At 36.2% G+C, this 16,403-nt stretch overlaps 1 protein-coding gene across 1 annotated transcript; it reads left to right on the forward strand.

The window, feature by feature from the left end:
- Positions 1 to 3,722: 3,722 nt before the first annotated feature.
- Positions 3,723 to 4,685, forward strand: LOC121465486 (olfactory receptor 4F3/4F16/4F29-like). Its single transcript, XM_041678710.1, has one exon. It carries the CDS (start codon positions 3,723 to 3,725, stop codon positions 4,683 to 4,685), a length of 963 nt encoding a protein of 320 aa, XP_041534644.1.
- The last annotated feature ends 11,718 nt before the right edge of the window (positions 4,686 to 16,403 follow it).

Consider the following 16,403-nt stretch of genomic DNA (forward strand, 5'->3'; position numbering starts at 1 on the left):
GGTGACAATGGGAATCAGAGTAATTAACATGCAAAAGGTATTGAGTTGATTGAACTTTGAAATTAAAAAGCTAAGGGTGTTGCTTTGTTTCATGTATTCTCATAAGTAGTTATTTGAAAAAGACATACAGTTATTTATATTTTTCTCAGTAATCAATAAAAGCAGCAGTTGTTCTTAAATTAAAAGGGTTTGGGGGTTCTTTGAGTGTAAAGCAGGTTTCATAACACTTGGAGAAGTAAAAATCCAGAGTTTATCTTGCAAGAGTAATAAACTTACAATATTTATCAAACAGGAGAAAATATTCACAGGTGATAGTTTTGATGGGTGCTTTGCTCTAACATAGCAGATAACTATAGGGGCGCTGAACTTACAGCTCTGCAGTAGGAACCTCATTACCAAATACTCCCTTTAAGAATTAGGCAATTATTAAAAATTTAGGTGTCTGGAAATCTGTTTTGGAGAATTTTAGGTATGACATGTAGGAGTATATAAAAGTACAAATAAGAAGACTTGTAAAAAATGTAAGTAAAAAAATGAAGTCTGCCCTTTGTATCTTGGATATTTTAATAGTTGTAAGTGAATTTATGTTATATAATGAACAGGAATGATGTTAAGGTAAGAAAAGATTTAAAATGACCTTTCCTGTGTGTGTTTCCTCTGCTGTTGGTAGCTCATAGGCAAATACACATTGTATCCTTCCTTCTCCGTTGCAGATGTCTACATGAATCTTCTTTGGACTTATTTTTGGATGCTATTCTGTGTCAAGTGACTATAAGCCCGTCATGTCTTGACCATTATCTCTTTCTAAATTCCATGATACTGTGGTATAGTTACATATCATTCTACTCTAAAGTCAAAAGCATTCTTGGGTTTTACCAAGGTGATGGAGACTGGCTGTCCAAAAGACAAATTCATGGTGGACATAGGGTTCCTGACAATGTTTCCCATAGTTTTTGAACTTGAAAGATGTTTGAAGCTCTGTGATTGGTTTTAGCTATGTGGCTTTTGAAGAATGGTCAGAAAACAGTACAAATTGAATAAATTGTCTTTACTTAAGCTTTTCTTTTTCTCCATACCCACACATACATTCCAAATTAAATTGTTGGTTTTAGATTTTTACTTTGACCTCATTGTCTTTTTCTTTGTTTTTATAATGGTTTGCTTCTAGTTTCTCTGTCAATTCAGAACTCTGCAAATCTCCTTTCTTGTCTTTAAACCTATAATCAGGTATATTTTAATGTGTGCTTGAAATAATCAAACTACATCTTTATCTCTGTTTCAACAAATACTTATATACATTATGTTGTAATTCTGAATTTTAGAATGGGTTATGAAAGTAATCGTTATAGTCCTTAAATCTATGGGAGTTATATCTAGTTGATATATAATACTTAATAAATTACACTTAATTAATTTTAAGCACTAAGGAGAAACACAGAGGTTTTTTTTGAAAAAAAATATTTAAATTACATTGAAAGCACACTTTGATTACTAAGTAACCTGAATAATCTATTATTGCATAAGTGGTAGTTAGCATATTTTGAAGAAGGGGAATAGGTAATATATTTTGAAACATCACTCAGATATTGAATTTCTTCCTCTCTGTTTTATGATACTATCTCTTTTAATTCATTCATTTATCTCATGTATTCAAAATATTATGGTAAAATGAAAGAATATTAGTATCAGTATTAATTAGTTCGTGTAGAACACCTACATGTTGAATACATCCTGTGTCTATATTGTAATGTGAAATGTGAGTTTTATAATATATACAAAAGATTAATAAACAATCTCTGGAATGATTTGCTAGTAGCTGAACCATGGTATTAATTTTGTTTTTCTGAATTTTGTATTTTTATCTTAATTTTGTTTTGAGAGTCTGTTTTGTTTCTACTGTGTTATTTGTTCTCTTAGGAGAAGTAGACCTACAACATACTGTTATAATTTTTTTCAAAGTTGTACAAATGCTATCTACTACAGCATGGCTACCATGAGAGGTTTAAAATTTCTACCCATGATCTGAAATCTCCAGCAAGCAATTCTCATCTATGCATCTTATTTTATAACAAACACTTAGCTAAAATATGAAATCTCACATTTAGCTGTCCTTTTCTATACTGAAGGGTATCATTGTAATCTAGTTATATCATATTGTACAGAACACTGCATGACTGCCACCAGTATCACTGTATGGTCTCGGCTTCAAAACTCTATGGGTACTATAGGTAGATTTTCCCTTACTGCTTTTGTATAGGCACAATTAACAGAACTGTATATTGTATATTTTGGTATGCAACATTTGTTTAAATATATAGTATATTAGGTTATTATATATTTATTATTAATATCTATTTATATATTAAGCTAGTACATGTATCAAGTTACATTTAATGTTACATATAGTACATATGTTATGTAGTAATACATAATACATATATTAAGTTATATATAACACATATCTTAAACTAACAAAATGTTTACCTTACATACTTATCTGTTGTGAGAACAATGATAATAGGTTATCAGCAATTTTCAGGAGTATCACACATAATTATCATTGTCTGTAATCACCATGCTACGTTGGATCTCCAGGAAGTAACTATTATGTCAATGGAGCTTTGTATTTTTGCCATCATTATCATCTTGCTCCCATGTCTAACACCATTTTTGCCTGGTCCCCCATCTTTGTTTCTAAGAGTATGATTTCCTTTAGATTTTATATGTATATAAGATATTTCAGCACGTGTCTTCTTGTGGCTGTAGTTTCACTCATGAAAATGGCATCCAGTATCATTAATGTTAGTATGAAACCCAAATTTTCCTTATTTTTAAGGGCTATGGAATAGTCCACTATATCTGTACAATGTATATATGTGAGTGTGTGTGTCTGCATTTATGTTTATTTTCCACTCATCTGTAAAGGAGCACATGGGATGCCTATATTAGTTACTATAAATAATATTTCAATGATCATGGGCCAATACAGTGTCCTTTCCTCTCGATGATTCATTCCTTCTTTCTCTCATTTTTCTTCCAGTCCATTTTATCCTGTTTCCTCTTGCATTTTCTCTGTCTCCATCTCTATTTCTCCATTTTCTGTTTGTTCCCCTTTCTCCTTCCTTCTTTCCTCCCTTCTTCTCTTCTTCCCTTCTTTTTGTCCTTTCTCTTTCTACATTCTTTCCTTTCTTTCTTTAATGGGGATAAAATCTAGGGCCTTAAACACTGTAAGGCATGAGTAATATACTGATAAATACCAAGACACCACTTTAAAATATTTACAGAAATGGCTATGTATTTTCTTTTTTTGGAGATAAGGACCAAATCCAGGGCCATGTACTCCCTAGGCAAGCACTCTAACCCTGATCTAAATCCCCAACTCCTCTGTACACTTTCTTAAATAAATGCATACACTAATTTATGTTCCCAATAACTTCTCTTGCACAAGGTTCATTTTTATCACCTAAACAAAACTTGTTATTTTTGAACCTTTGATAAAACTCTTTTAACAAGTATGGAAGGGTATTTCAGAGTGTTTGTAATTTTCTGTCACCTGGTAAGTAGCCATGTAAACATTTTCACATATATTTGTTCATCTTTGGATTGGCTTTAAATGCTAAATCAAAACAAGATTTCCACACCTCTGAGTTCTAATGTTTTTGTCTATTAATAAAATTATTACAATTTTCAGTTTCTTTTAGGTAGTGGTGCAAAGAGCATCAATGGAAGGAAGAAATCACTCTATGGTGTCAGAATTTCTGTTCGTGGGACTGACCAACTCCTGGAAGTTGCAAGTACTTCTGTTTGTGTTTGCTTCAGTGTTTTATATGGCAAGCATGATGGGAAACTCCCTCATGATTTTCACAATGGCTTCTGATACTCACTTACATTCTCCCATGTACTTTTTGTTGGCCAATCTCTCCTTCATTGATTTAGGGGTTTCGTGTGTCACTTGTCCCAAGATGATTTATGACCTGTTCAGAAAGCACAAAGTCATCTCCTTTAGAGGCTGCATCACTCAAATGTTCTTCATCCATGTGATTGGTGGTGTAGAGGTGGTGTTGCTTATAGGAATGGCTTATGATAGATATGTAGCCATATGTAAGCCTCTCCATTATTTGACCATTATGAATGCCAAAATGTGCATTTTCATCTTAGTGTCTGCCTGCGTGGTTGGCCTGATGCATTCCCTGGTTCAATTTGTTTATGTAGTGAATTTGCCTTTCTGTGGACCAAATATTTTGGACAGTTTTTACTGTGACCTTCCTCGGTTCATTAGATTTGCTTGCATAGATACTAACCAATTAGAATTAATGGTATCAGCCAACAGTGGATTCATCTCTGTAGGCTCGTTCTTCATACTGGCCATATCTTATATTGTCATAATAGTCACTGTTCAGAAACATTCCTCAAGTGGTTTCTCTAAGGCCATGTCTACACTTTCTGCTCACATCTCTGTTGTGGTCCTATTCTTTGGTCCCTTGATATTTGTTTATACACGGCCTTCTCCCTCCACACACCTGGATAAGTATCTGGCCATATTTGATGCAGTTGGTACTCCTTTTCTGAACCCTGTGTTCTACATGCTGAGGAATCAAGAAATGAAGACATCAATGAAGAGAATATGCAGACAGTTACTGAAATACGGGAAGATCTCCCAAATGTTTACAATCATCATTATATAATTTTTTTGTTGATACAATTCAGTGAAAAATTACTTTCCTTTGTCATATTTGCTTACCTATACTGATATTTGGGTGAATCCTGTTTTCTGTTAGGAGAGATTTGCAGTGTTTTCTAGCAACAGAGAAACAATTATATATTTATAAAACAAAGATTGTAATAAGACAGAGCTCAATTCCTAAAGAAAAATTTTTATGTGAAGCAAACTTTTAGTTGTACATTTAGTTTTACAGAAGATAGAAGATTGCTTTAAGGCTTATAAAAGAAATGTAAACACACACACACACACACACACTCACACACACACAGTCTCTCCCTTTGTGAACATAAATTTTCTCACATGCAGGACTTTCATGCAGCACTCCATGTGTAATTCTCAAATTGACATTGATCTGCGTCAATTTTTCATCATCTGCACCTTGCATGCACTCCAGCCTCTTTTGCCTGTCTGTTTAGAATCTGCAAGCATACACACTCAATTCTCAGGAATATAAGCTGTCCAGTTAACATTATGATATTCAAACTTATTCAAGTTTCCTTTATAATTCCTTTCAATTTCACGTTTTCTCTTAGTATTTATCTAAGCCAGAGTTCAGCAAAAATGTTTGTTTGATATTTTTGAGATGCAAAAGAAGCTATAATGTTTTTAAATCAGTTGTTATATTGTAGGAACCTATGCACCTCATACCCACTCTATAGCATGCTAACTCATCAAGAAACTTTGGAACAGAAGTAGTGTTATAGTTCTGCTCTCTCTCCAATATACCCCTTCAATTCCTCCATGTTTCAAGCTAGTTGCAAGTGTGTCATTATGATGATAGTCACCAGGCTAGCCACCAACTACACCATTGAAATTGGAGGCATTAAGAGACACAGTATTAACCATCCTTTGTCTCTGTTTCATGCCCATTTTCCCTTGTGGGATTCTAGCACCTTTAACTTTGCATCTAAATTGATATTATAATCTTCATGGGCAGCTTTTAGTACTGACAATTAGATAAATCTAGCTCCTGTAAGTAATTCTTTATTGAAATCATCTATACCTTTTCTTACTCACTGATTAAAGTGTGAGTGGGCTAGATCCTACATATATAGTAGCTTAATCAGTTGTGGGTTTATAGAATGCATTGTCTAAGCCATCTTGTACTTACACAAGGTATTGCTTGACCAGGGGACATATTTTATACCAAATAAAACATAACATAAAATTCCCTAGTTTACATATGTGTTCCGTGACAAGCTACTGAGTTTTCCAGTTTAGTGATGTGATTTGCTAAAGGGGAGTTGCAATGTTAATTGTAGCACCACACCCCAGGGTGATGTGTGCTTCATCAGAACATAAGGCCCAGGATAAACTGCAGAAATATCTGTGGTACTCTCCTATTTACATCTCCTATTGTCTCACCCTTTTCTGGAACTATAGATTTAATTTATGTTCCTAGAAATCCCTAGAGTTCTGTAGCTGTAGGAATTCCCCTGCTGGTCCTGAGGTTCTTTACAATCTTCTTGTTTTTGTATAAATTTTCTCAAACTATTACAGAATTCTTTCACTTGATTATTTCATTTTTCTCACTAGAGCAGGGTGAAAAAAAATAAAAATTAAAAAATTAATAATATTTTAAATATTTAAAATGAAAGATAGAATTACATAGAGCTCAATAAATAAAATAAAAAATAGAATCATAATACTGTGTATATATTTTAGAATATGCTTTTGTAAGTAAAGATGCACAGAAGGATCATTGTTGTTATCATGCTGTGATGATTTTGGAAGAAAATTACCTTGAGTAATTAGTCAAGGTAATTTTTCATAATGACTGCAAAAATAATGAAAAGAAAGAAGTCAATACACATTTATCAAGGCAAATACTTGTAATATAAATGCAAGTCCCAAGAAAGACCTAGAAGACTATATTCTACATGATGCCATCTGAAGAAATACAGGTAGAGACCTTGAACTAAGGGCCACCATAAAAGGGTGTTTGCCCTTATTTGGGATGTAGTTTTAAAATGAGAATAAGACACCAATGAAGCAAGTCTTCTAAACACTACAGGACTGATACACACATGAACTCACAAAGACTGTGGCAGCATCGCAGGACCCGCAAATGAATGTGAAAGACGGGGTCTCAGTCCTGAGAGGGGAAACAGACACAAGCACTCATTCCTAACACAAAATCAATTGATAACCACTCACAAATGAAAAATTAGTTGTCTCTGAGACTCACTGAATACAGAAACCACTTTTAAGGCCATATCTCATGTACAGCACGAGGTAGCCAACAATGAATTGGTTGGCATTTGGAAGTTTGTTTTGGGCTCACAATGTTTTGCCAGGTCTTTTTTTTTTTTTTTGCTTGCATGTTTATTTTTCTAAAACATAATAGTCCTTTACATATATAGTATTGATTTTTATGGAATTTTGATGTTTTTTTATGGGATTTCTGTGTGAGTGAATGTGTTTTTCTTTGTGTGTATTTGTGACTTTTGTTTGGCTCTTTTTTCTGTTTGTTTATTTGTTTTTCTTATTTTTATTATATTATTATTATTATTATCATTATGTTATTCCTGTTTGTTTTCTAAAGAGGAAGGGAAAAGGCGTGTATTTGGGTGTGTGGGGAAACGGGGAGGGTCTGAGAGTAGGGAGAGGAAAATCTTAAACTGAATATATTGTATGAAGAAAATTTTCATATACTTAAAAAGGATAGAATCATAATAATTGTGTATATTTTGGAATATGCTTTTGAAACTTAGAATGTTACTGAAGGATCATTGTTATCAAGTCATGTTGCGATGATTTATGGAAGATTGTGAGTTTTCAGGGTATCTTCTACCAGTATTAAAAACAGATTTTTTTTTTACTATATTAGCACATCCTAGTGGTTTGTAGAAGCTTTTGAAAGCAAGTGTGTAGGACACAGAGAGCAACGGCTTTAGAGGAGTCTGTGGGAGGAGACTGATGCTCTTACCCTGCTTTGTTGCTGTGTGCACAATCTATTGTGAAGCATTTATGACTTTAAAGGCAGTGTTATGAATTAATGTGCTCTTCTTGAAACTAAAATTCATGCTTGGACAAATGTATCATGAGTTATTGTTCTCTTATTTTTATAATCCGAGTTTAAACTATTTTAATTATTTCTTTTTTTAAAAAAGTATTTATTTATTATGAATACAATATTCTCTGTGTGTGTATGTCTGCAGGCCAGAAGAGGGCACTAGACCTCATTCCAGATGGTTGTGAGCCACCATGTGGTTGCCAGGGATTGAACTCAGGACCTTTGGAAGAGCAGGCAACGCTCTTAACCAAAGAGCCATCTCTCCAGCCCTTAATTATTTCTTTATACATGATTTTAGGACTAATTTTTCAGTAGTTATGCAGTTTTGTTTTGTCAAACAGGTATTCATTGAATGTTTAAATCTTGACAGAAACTTGTGGATGTATAGTTATATAAGGCAATGTTCCTTCCCTGGAAAATTTTCTATTATTTAGAGCAATAAAGTAAGAAACAGAGTTCCAGTGTTAGTAGTTTAGCGTGGTAGAGAAGCATATACAAAAAGTCAAGAGACCACAGAGTGGAAGACAGCAGAACACACCTGTGTATCACATTACCTGAGGCACTTGCAAAAATACAGACAAAACATTTAACATTTTTCAAGAAAATAAAATGTTCAATATATGAGTTTTAATTTCCAGAGACAAAAGATATGAGTTAGCTTAAACAATCCTGAAAACTAAATGACAAACTCTCAAGTAGATCACAGAAATTATCAACCACAGGAAACTACAAAGGAAAACAGAATAAGAGAGTAGGAAGGGATATGACATTGAAGATGGGAGACTTTTGTGCAGTTTCCTCCTCCTAGCATTTTCAAATGGTTAAAATTCTACTTCTAATTCATATCCATCTCAGATTCTTTTATAAACAGTTAATTTCATTTTTAGATATGATATGGATAATTTAAAAACAAAAGAATATCTAAAGTTCCGTGGATTTATATTTATTTTTTGATTTTCTCCTATCATTTATAGGTTATGTTTGTACTAATTTTATTTTTGAACAACAACTAGAAAAAATATTGGTAAAGAATTTTGAAAAATAGTAAGTTTAAAGTGTGGTGTAAAGTGAGAAAGAAAATGAGAAATCATGAAAAGGATTTTTAAGCTATTTGGGCATGTTGGTACACAGCTTAGTTGACTGAGGCAGGAGGATTGCCAGGAGGCCAACCTGGAATACACAAAAGGACATTGTATCAAAAGAACAACTAAACATTTAGTTTATTGAGTCCAGAAAATTTGAGGCTACAAAGTCATTTTCTTTTATTTGTGTATGTATTTATTTGAAAAGGACACAATCATTTAAATTTCCTACAATAATAATTAAAAATAGAGATTTTCCAAACAAATTGAGAAGTTTCAAATATGAAGTATTTCAATTGAGTGTGTGAGTAAGCTTGCAATATTTCTAGACTGAAAAAGAAATACACATGGAGGATGGTTTACATGAGCACTGCTCAGTGAAGATATTGAACTTGATGACTCTGTACTAGGAACGTCAATACCAAACACCTTGTCCATCATTAAGGACTGAATGTCTTGGAATATGTATTCCTTGGTGATGTGGGAGTGATTTCTTATTAATAAAGAAACTGCCTAGACCCATTTGATAGGACAACCCTTAGGTAGGCGGAGTAAACAGAACGGAATGCTGGGAGAAAGAAGCTGAGTCAGGGAGTCGCCATGATTCTCCCACTCCAGACAGATGCAGGTTAAGATCATTCCTGGTAAGCCAGCTCGTGGGCTACACAGATTAATAAAAATGGGTTAGATCAATATGTAAAAGCTAGCCAATAAGAAACTAAAACTAATGGGTCAGGCAGTGTTTAAAAGAATACAGTTTCCGTGTAATTATTTCGGGTAAAGCTAGCTGGGTGGCGGGACACAGCCCGCCGCTCCGTATTTCAACAGAGTGGCGCCCATGATATAGGTATAAGTAATTTGCATTGGTGTGGATTTTACAGGCAATTTTGTTGTATGTATATGTATTTCTGATCTTGATTAAGGTATTGTGATTGTGTAGTTCATTTAAAAATGTAATGTATAATTAAGAAATATAGGTTAATGGTTAATCATCAATAATAGTCAAGCTTGTAGTCATGTTAGTTAGATTTTCTAGATATATAGATACATTTCAGTTAGATAGACATTCTTCATATCTTTCAAAGACTACAGAATATGACATTTAAAATATTTTAATAACTTAGGACTTTTCATGACAATCAGACATATCTGCTCCTGGCGGCACCAATCTACTTCGAGAGAAAGATGGGCATCGAAGAGGATCCTTATGGAGTTAGATAGCCATTTGGGCAAGAAACTGCTCTTGCCTGAACTGTTGCATAAAATGGACACAGAAAAGCCGCAGAGAGAGGACTGCTAAACTTGCCTAAAGGTGAGACAGTCTTTTGGGGTTCATGACTCATGAAAGAGTCTGCGAGACATTCTACAGGACACAACAGATAGTGACTGAACTGTCTTTAAAATTTCCTGCTTCATAAAAATGTCTGCTGGATACTATGGGCCTGAAGACTAAAGATGGATGCCCCAACCATATAAAAAAACTTTGGGTGACTGTCCAGGCAGCAAGATGTCTCTGTCATTTCTAGAGTTTTCTTATTTCTTGTTTACTTAGGTAGTATTATATCCTCTGGAGTCTTTGATGAAGTTAAAAAATAAATAAATAGTTATAATTTTCCTTAGTTATGATAAAAGATAAAATAGATATAAATATTACAACTGTAATTCTTGCTTGAGAACTGTTTTGCTATTTGTAATTTTACTATGTTAAAGTTAAAGCCTTTCTTTTTTGTTTAAACAGAAAAAGGGGAAATGATGTGGGAGTGATTTTTTATTAATAAAGAAACTGCCTAGACCCATTTGATAGGCCAACCCTTAGGTAGGCGGAGTAAACAGAACGGAATGCTGGGAGAAAGAAGCTGAGTCAGGGAGTCGCCATGATTCTCCCACTCCAGACAGACGCAGGTTAAGATCATTCCTGGTAAGCCAGCTCGTGGGCTACACAGATTAATAAAAATGGGTTAGATCAATATGTAAAAGCTAGCCAATAAGAAACTAAAACTAATGGGTCAGGCAGTGTTTAAAAGAATACAGTTTCCGTGTAATTATTTCAGGTAAAGCTAGCTGGGTGGCGGGACACAGCCCGCCGCTCCGTATTTCAACACCTTGGTTCATACTTTTGTATAGGCCAAGGAAAATCATTAATTACTACACTAGGCAAAGACATAGGATGGTCTTTCTCATCATGGATATTTCAATAGTTATGAGTGTAAAGAATGTGTTTATGAAACAGCACTTTCAAGTAGGGCTAATGTGTAAGTGAAGACAATTCCAAACACCAGTCTTAGGAGTTTTCTCTGTGGGTAAGTATGGATTCCAAGTAAATGAACATCTTGTCCTTGTGTACAATCTAGAAACTTTTTTAATGTTTGTATTTCATACCTATATTTATTCATTGAAAAGATTCTTCTCTCATACAACACATCCCAACTACAATCTTCTGCCTCCACTCCTCATACCTCTCCCTACCTCCCCTCTCACCTAGAGCCACTCCCTCTCTGTTTCCTCTTCAGAAAGAATAGGTCTCTAAGAGATGAGAGATGACAGCCCAAATCGGACAAAGCAAAATACAATAGGACAAGGCAAAAGCCCTCAGATGAGGCAGGACAAGGCAACTCAACAGAAGGAAAAGCACTGAAGGAGCAGGTAAGAAGAGCCAGAGACCCCCACTCCCTGTTAGGTGTCTCACAGAACACGGAGCTGACAGTCATGACATATGCAGAGGACCTCCTGCAGACACATGCAGGCCCAGTGCCTACTGTTTCAGTCTCTATGAGCTCATGTGAGCCCCGCATAATTGATTCAGTGAGCCATGTTCTCCTGGTGTATTCCATCCCCTTTAACTCCTACAGTCTTTACTCCCCCTCTTGGTTGGAGGTCCCCGATCTCTGAGGGGAGGGACCAGACAGAGACCTCCAATTTACACATTCTCTCCACATAATGTCTGGCTGTGGATCTCTTCACCCGCTCACATCTGCTGCCAGAGATGACTGGACAAGACACTGTTCTATGACTATAGCAGAATATTATTAGGAATCACTTCATTGATCTTTTTTCCAATTGTGTTTGCTTCTATCCCAAGTCTTTGGGTTATCCAGGCCATCCAGGCACTGTAGGGCATGAGGCTCCCTCTTGTGGCATGGACCTCAAGTTAAACAGGTCTAGACATATTTATACAACTTTCCCTGTGCTAAAAATTGAGCTGTTGGCACTGTTGTCTTTTAATTCTAATCTTCCTAATTTCTCATATATGATATCTTCTGGTATTGTTGCTGTACTTATATCTCACTCTTCTCTAGTTATGAGTTATCATTTTAGGCTAAATTCACTTTAGGCAAATTTTTAGTTCTTACTAGATGAAGGGCATTGCAAATAAAAAAGATAGTCAAATTCACAACTGATAAATTGAGAATGTCTTCAAAGAGTTTTAGAACGTAAAACCCCAAAATACCGTAATAATAATTGTTATCTTATACACATTCAAAAGAATTAAAAAAGAGAATGGATTCATGAAATTTATCACTGTGCAATGAATATATGCAAAATACTTATATATAACATACCTGAAATTATTGTATTTTTATTCTAATTTTATGGTTTCTGAAGGATAGCTCTGAAAATCACTGCTTATCATTCCTCATAAAATATCCATTATTGCTTTTGGCGCGTGGCATCGCCCAGCGCAGCCTATCTGGGCGCTGGGTCCGAGTACCCGGGGCTCCCGGGCGGGCAGCAGTTCCTTTGTTTCTGTGGCCTGCCTGCACCAAGCGGGGTAGGCGCTTTGTCTGCGAGCTGCCCAACCAGCACGGAGGCCTGATCTTTCGGCGCCAGGAGACCCAGCATTGGGGTGAGTTTCTGGCCCACGGCGCCAGCCTGGGACGGGGAGCTCGGGGGTTTCTTGGCCCCCTGTCCTGCTTGGGCTCTCTGCTGCCTCTTTCTTCCTGGCCCACCCAGCTTCCGTCCAGAGCCCTCCCCACTTCGCCCCCACTGCCCTCTTTTGGCGCGTGGCATCGCCCAGCGCAGCCTATCTGGGCGCTGGGTCCGAGTACCCGGGGCTCCCGGGCGGGCAGCAGTTCCTTTGTTTCTGTGGCCTGCCTGCACCAAGCGGGGTAGGCGCTTTGTCTGCAAGCTGCCCAACCAGCACGGAGGCCTGATCTTTCGGCGCCAGGAGACCCAGCATTGGGAGAGCCAACATTGGGGAGAGACAGCGTTTGGTAGGCAAGGAGACCTAATCCGGTAAAAGAAGATCCATAGGGAGCATTTGAAAGAAGAGATGGGCCGACGTCAAGGCAAGAATTCGCCCAACAAGCTGAAAAGCAACATGAAGCTACCAGAAACAAGCGACCTCACAACGGGAGGACAAGAACCCCTTAATCAAGAGGAAGGAGAAAAGATTGACTTCATGAAAGTGATTGACACCCTTAAACAGCATGTAAAAAACGCCATTATAGAAATGGATGAGAAATATAACAGAAAGTTTGAAGAATTGAATAAATCAGTGAATGATACCCTAGAAAACCAAGGAAAAACAATCAAACAGATAATGGAAACAGTTCAAGACCTGAAACTGAAATAGAGGCAAAGAAGAAAACACAGAGGGCCGTCTGGACATGGAAAATCTAGGTAAACGAATAGAGACTACAGAAACAAGCATAACCAGCAGAATACAAGAGATAGAAGAAAGACTCTCGGATTCTGAAGATACCATAGAGAAAATAAACACACTGATCAAAGAAAACAGCAAGTCCAACAAACTCTCATCACAAAACATTCAGGAAATATGGGACACAATAAAAAGACCAAACCTAAGAATAATAGGAGTAGAAGAAGGAGAAGAAGGGCAGCTCAATGGTCCAGAAAATATATTTAATAAAATTATAGAAGAAAACTTTCCCAACCTAAGGAAAGATTTTCCTATGAAGGTGCAAGAAGCATACAGAACACCGAATAGGCTGGATCAAAAAAAAACATCCCCTCGCCATATAATTATCAAAACACAAAGCATACAGAATAAGGAAAGAATATTAAGAGCTGCAAAGGAAAAAGGCCAAATTAGTTATAAAGGTAAACCTATCAGACTTACACCTGACTTCTCCATGGAAACCATGAAAGCCAGAAGGTCCTGGATAGATGTACTGCAGAAACTGAGAGACCATGGGTGCAAGCCCAGATTACTATACTCAGCCAAGCTTTCGCTCACTATAAATGGAGAAAATAAAATTTTCCAGGATAAAAACAAATTTAAACAATACGCAGCCACAAATCCAGCCTTACAGAAAGTAATTGAGGGAAAATCACTAACCAAGGAGTCCAACAATGACCACAATAACTCAGACATCTAGAGACCCTTCACCAACACAAAACAAAGAAGGGAAACACACAAACTCTACGACTAAAAAAAAATGACCGGAGTTAACAACCACTGGTCATTAATATCACTTAATGTCAATGGACTCAACTCACCTATAAAAAGGCACAGGCTAAGAGATTGGATAAGAAAACAGGATCCAACATTCTGCTGTTTACAAGAAACACACCTCAACCACAAAGACAGGCACCTACTCAGAGTAAAGGGCTGGGAAAAGGCCTATCAAGCAAATGGACCTAAGAAACAGGCAGGTGTGGCCATACTAATCTCTAACAAAGTTGACTTTAAACTTAAATCAATCAGAAGAGATGGAGAGGGGCATTTTATACTCATAACAGGAACAGTTCAGCAGGATGAAGTCTCAATCCTGAACATCTATGCCCCTAATATAAAAGCACCCACGTACATAAAAGAAACATTGCTAAAATTCAAGGCAGCCATCAAACCGCACACACTAATAGTAGGAGACTTCAACACTCCTCTCTCACCAATGGACAGGTCAATCAGACAGGAACCTAACAGAGAAATAAGAGAATTAGTGGAGGTAATGAATCAAATGGACTTAACAGACATCTATAGAACATTCCATCCAAATAGGAAAGAATATACCTTCTTCTCTGCAGCTCATGGAACCTTCTCGAAAATCGACCACATAGTCGGTAACAAAGCAAACATCCACAGTTACAAAAAAATATTAGTAACCACCTGTGTCTTATCAGATCACCATGGATTAAAGTTAGAATTCAACAATAATGCTACCCCCAGAAAGCATACAAAGTCATGGAAACTGAACAGTCAACTATTGAACCATAGCTGGATTAAGGAAGAAATAAAGAAAGAAATTAAAGTCTTCCTGGAATTCAATGAAAATAAAGAAACAACATACTCAAACTTATGGGACACTATGAAAGCAGTCCTAAGAGGAAAGTTCATAGCACTAAGTGCCCACTTAAAGAAAACAGAGAAAGCTCACATTGGAGACTTAACAGCCCACCTGAAAGCTCTAGAAAAAAAAGAAGCAGACTCACCTAGGAGGAGTAGAAGACTGGAAATAATCAAAATGAGGGCTGAAATCAACAAAATAGAAACACAGAAAACAATACAAAAAATCAATGAAACAAAAAGCTGGTTCCTGGAGAAAATCAACAAGATTGACAAACCACTATCCAAGCTAATCAAACGGCAGAGAGAGAATTTGCAAATTAATAAGATCAGAAATGAAAAGGGGGACATAACCACAGACACAGAGGAAATTCAGAGAATCATTAGATCTTACTACAAAAGCCTATATGCCACAAAATTGGAAAATGTAAAGGAAATGGATACTTTTTTAGATAAATATCATATACCAAAGTTAAATCAGGACCTGGTGAACAATCTAAATAGACCTGTTAGTCGCGAAGAATTAGAAGAGGTTATCAAAAACCTCCCTACCAAAAAAAGCCCAGGACCAGATGGTTTCAATGTGGAATTCTACCAGATCTTCCAAGAAGATCTAATACCTATACGCCTTAATGTATTCCACAAGATAGAAACAGAAGGGTCATTACCAAACTCCTTTTATGAAGCCACAATTACTCTGATACCAAAACCACTCAAAGACTCAACCAGGAAAGAGAACTACAGGCCAATCTCACTCATGAATATCGACGCAAAAATCCTCAACAAAATACTGGCAAATCGAATCCAAGAACACATCCGAAAAATTATCCATTATGATCAAGTAGGCTTCATTCCTGAGATGCAGGGCTGGTTCAACATACGAAAATCTATCAATGTAATCCAGCATATAAATAAACTGAAAGAAAAAAACCATATGATCATTTCATTAGATGCTGAAAAAGCATTTGACAAAATTCAACATCCATTTATGTTAAAAGTCTTGGAGAGATTAGGGATACAAGGGTCATACCTAAATATAATAAAAGCTATATACAGCAAGCCGACAGCTAACATCAAATTAAACGGAGAGAAACTCAAAGCCATCCCACTTAACTCAGGAACACGACAAGGCTGTCCACTCTCGCCATACCTCTTCAATATAGTGCTTGAAGTTCTAGCAATAGCAATAAGACAACATAATGGAATCAAGGGGATTCGAATTGGAAAGGAAGAAGTTAAACTTTCGTTATTTGCAGATGATATGATAGTGTACATAAGCAACCCCAAAAACTCCACCAAAGAACTCCTACAGCTGATAAACAGCTTTAGTAATGT

Source organism: Microtus oregoni, unplaced genomic scaffold, assembly GCF_018167655.1.
Source record: "Microtus oregoni isolate MIOR12 unplaced genomic scaffold, Mior012 000031F_ref0000149, whole genome shotgun sequence".
NCBI lineage: Eukaryota > Metazoa > Chordata > Mammalia > Rodentia > Cricetidae > Microtus > Microtus oregoni.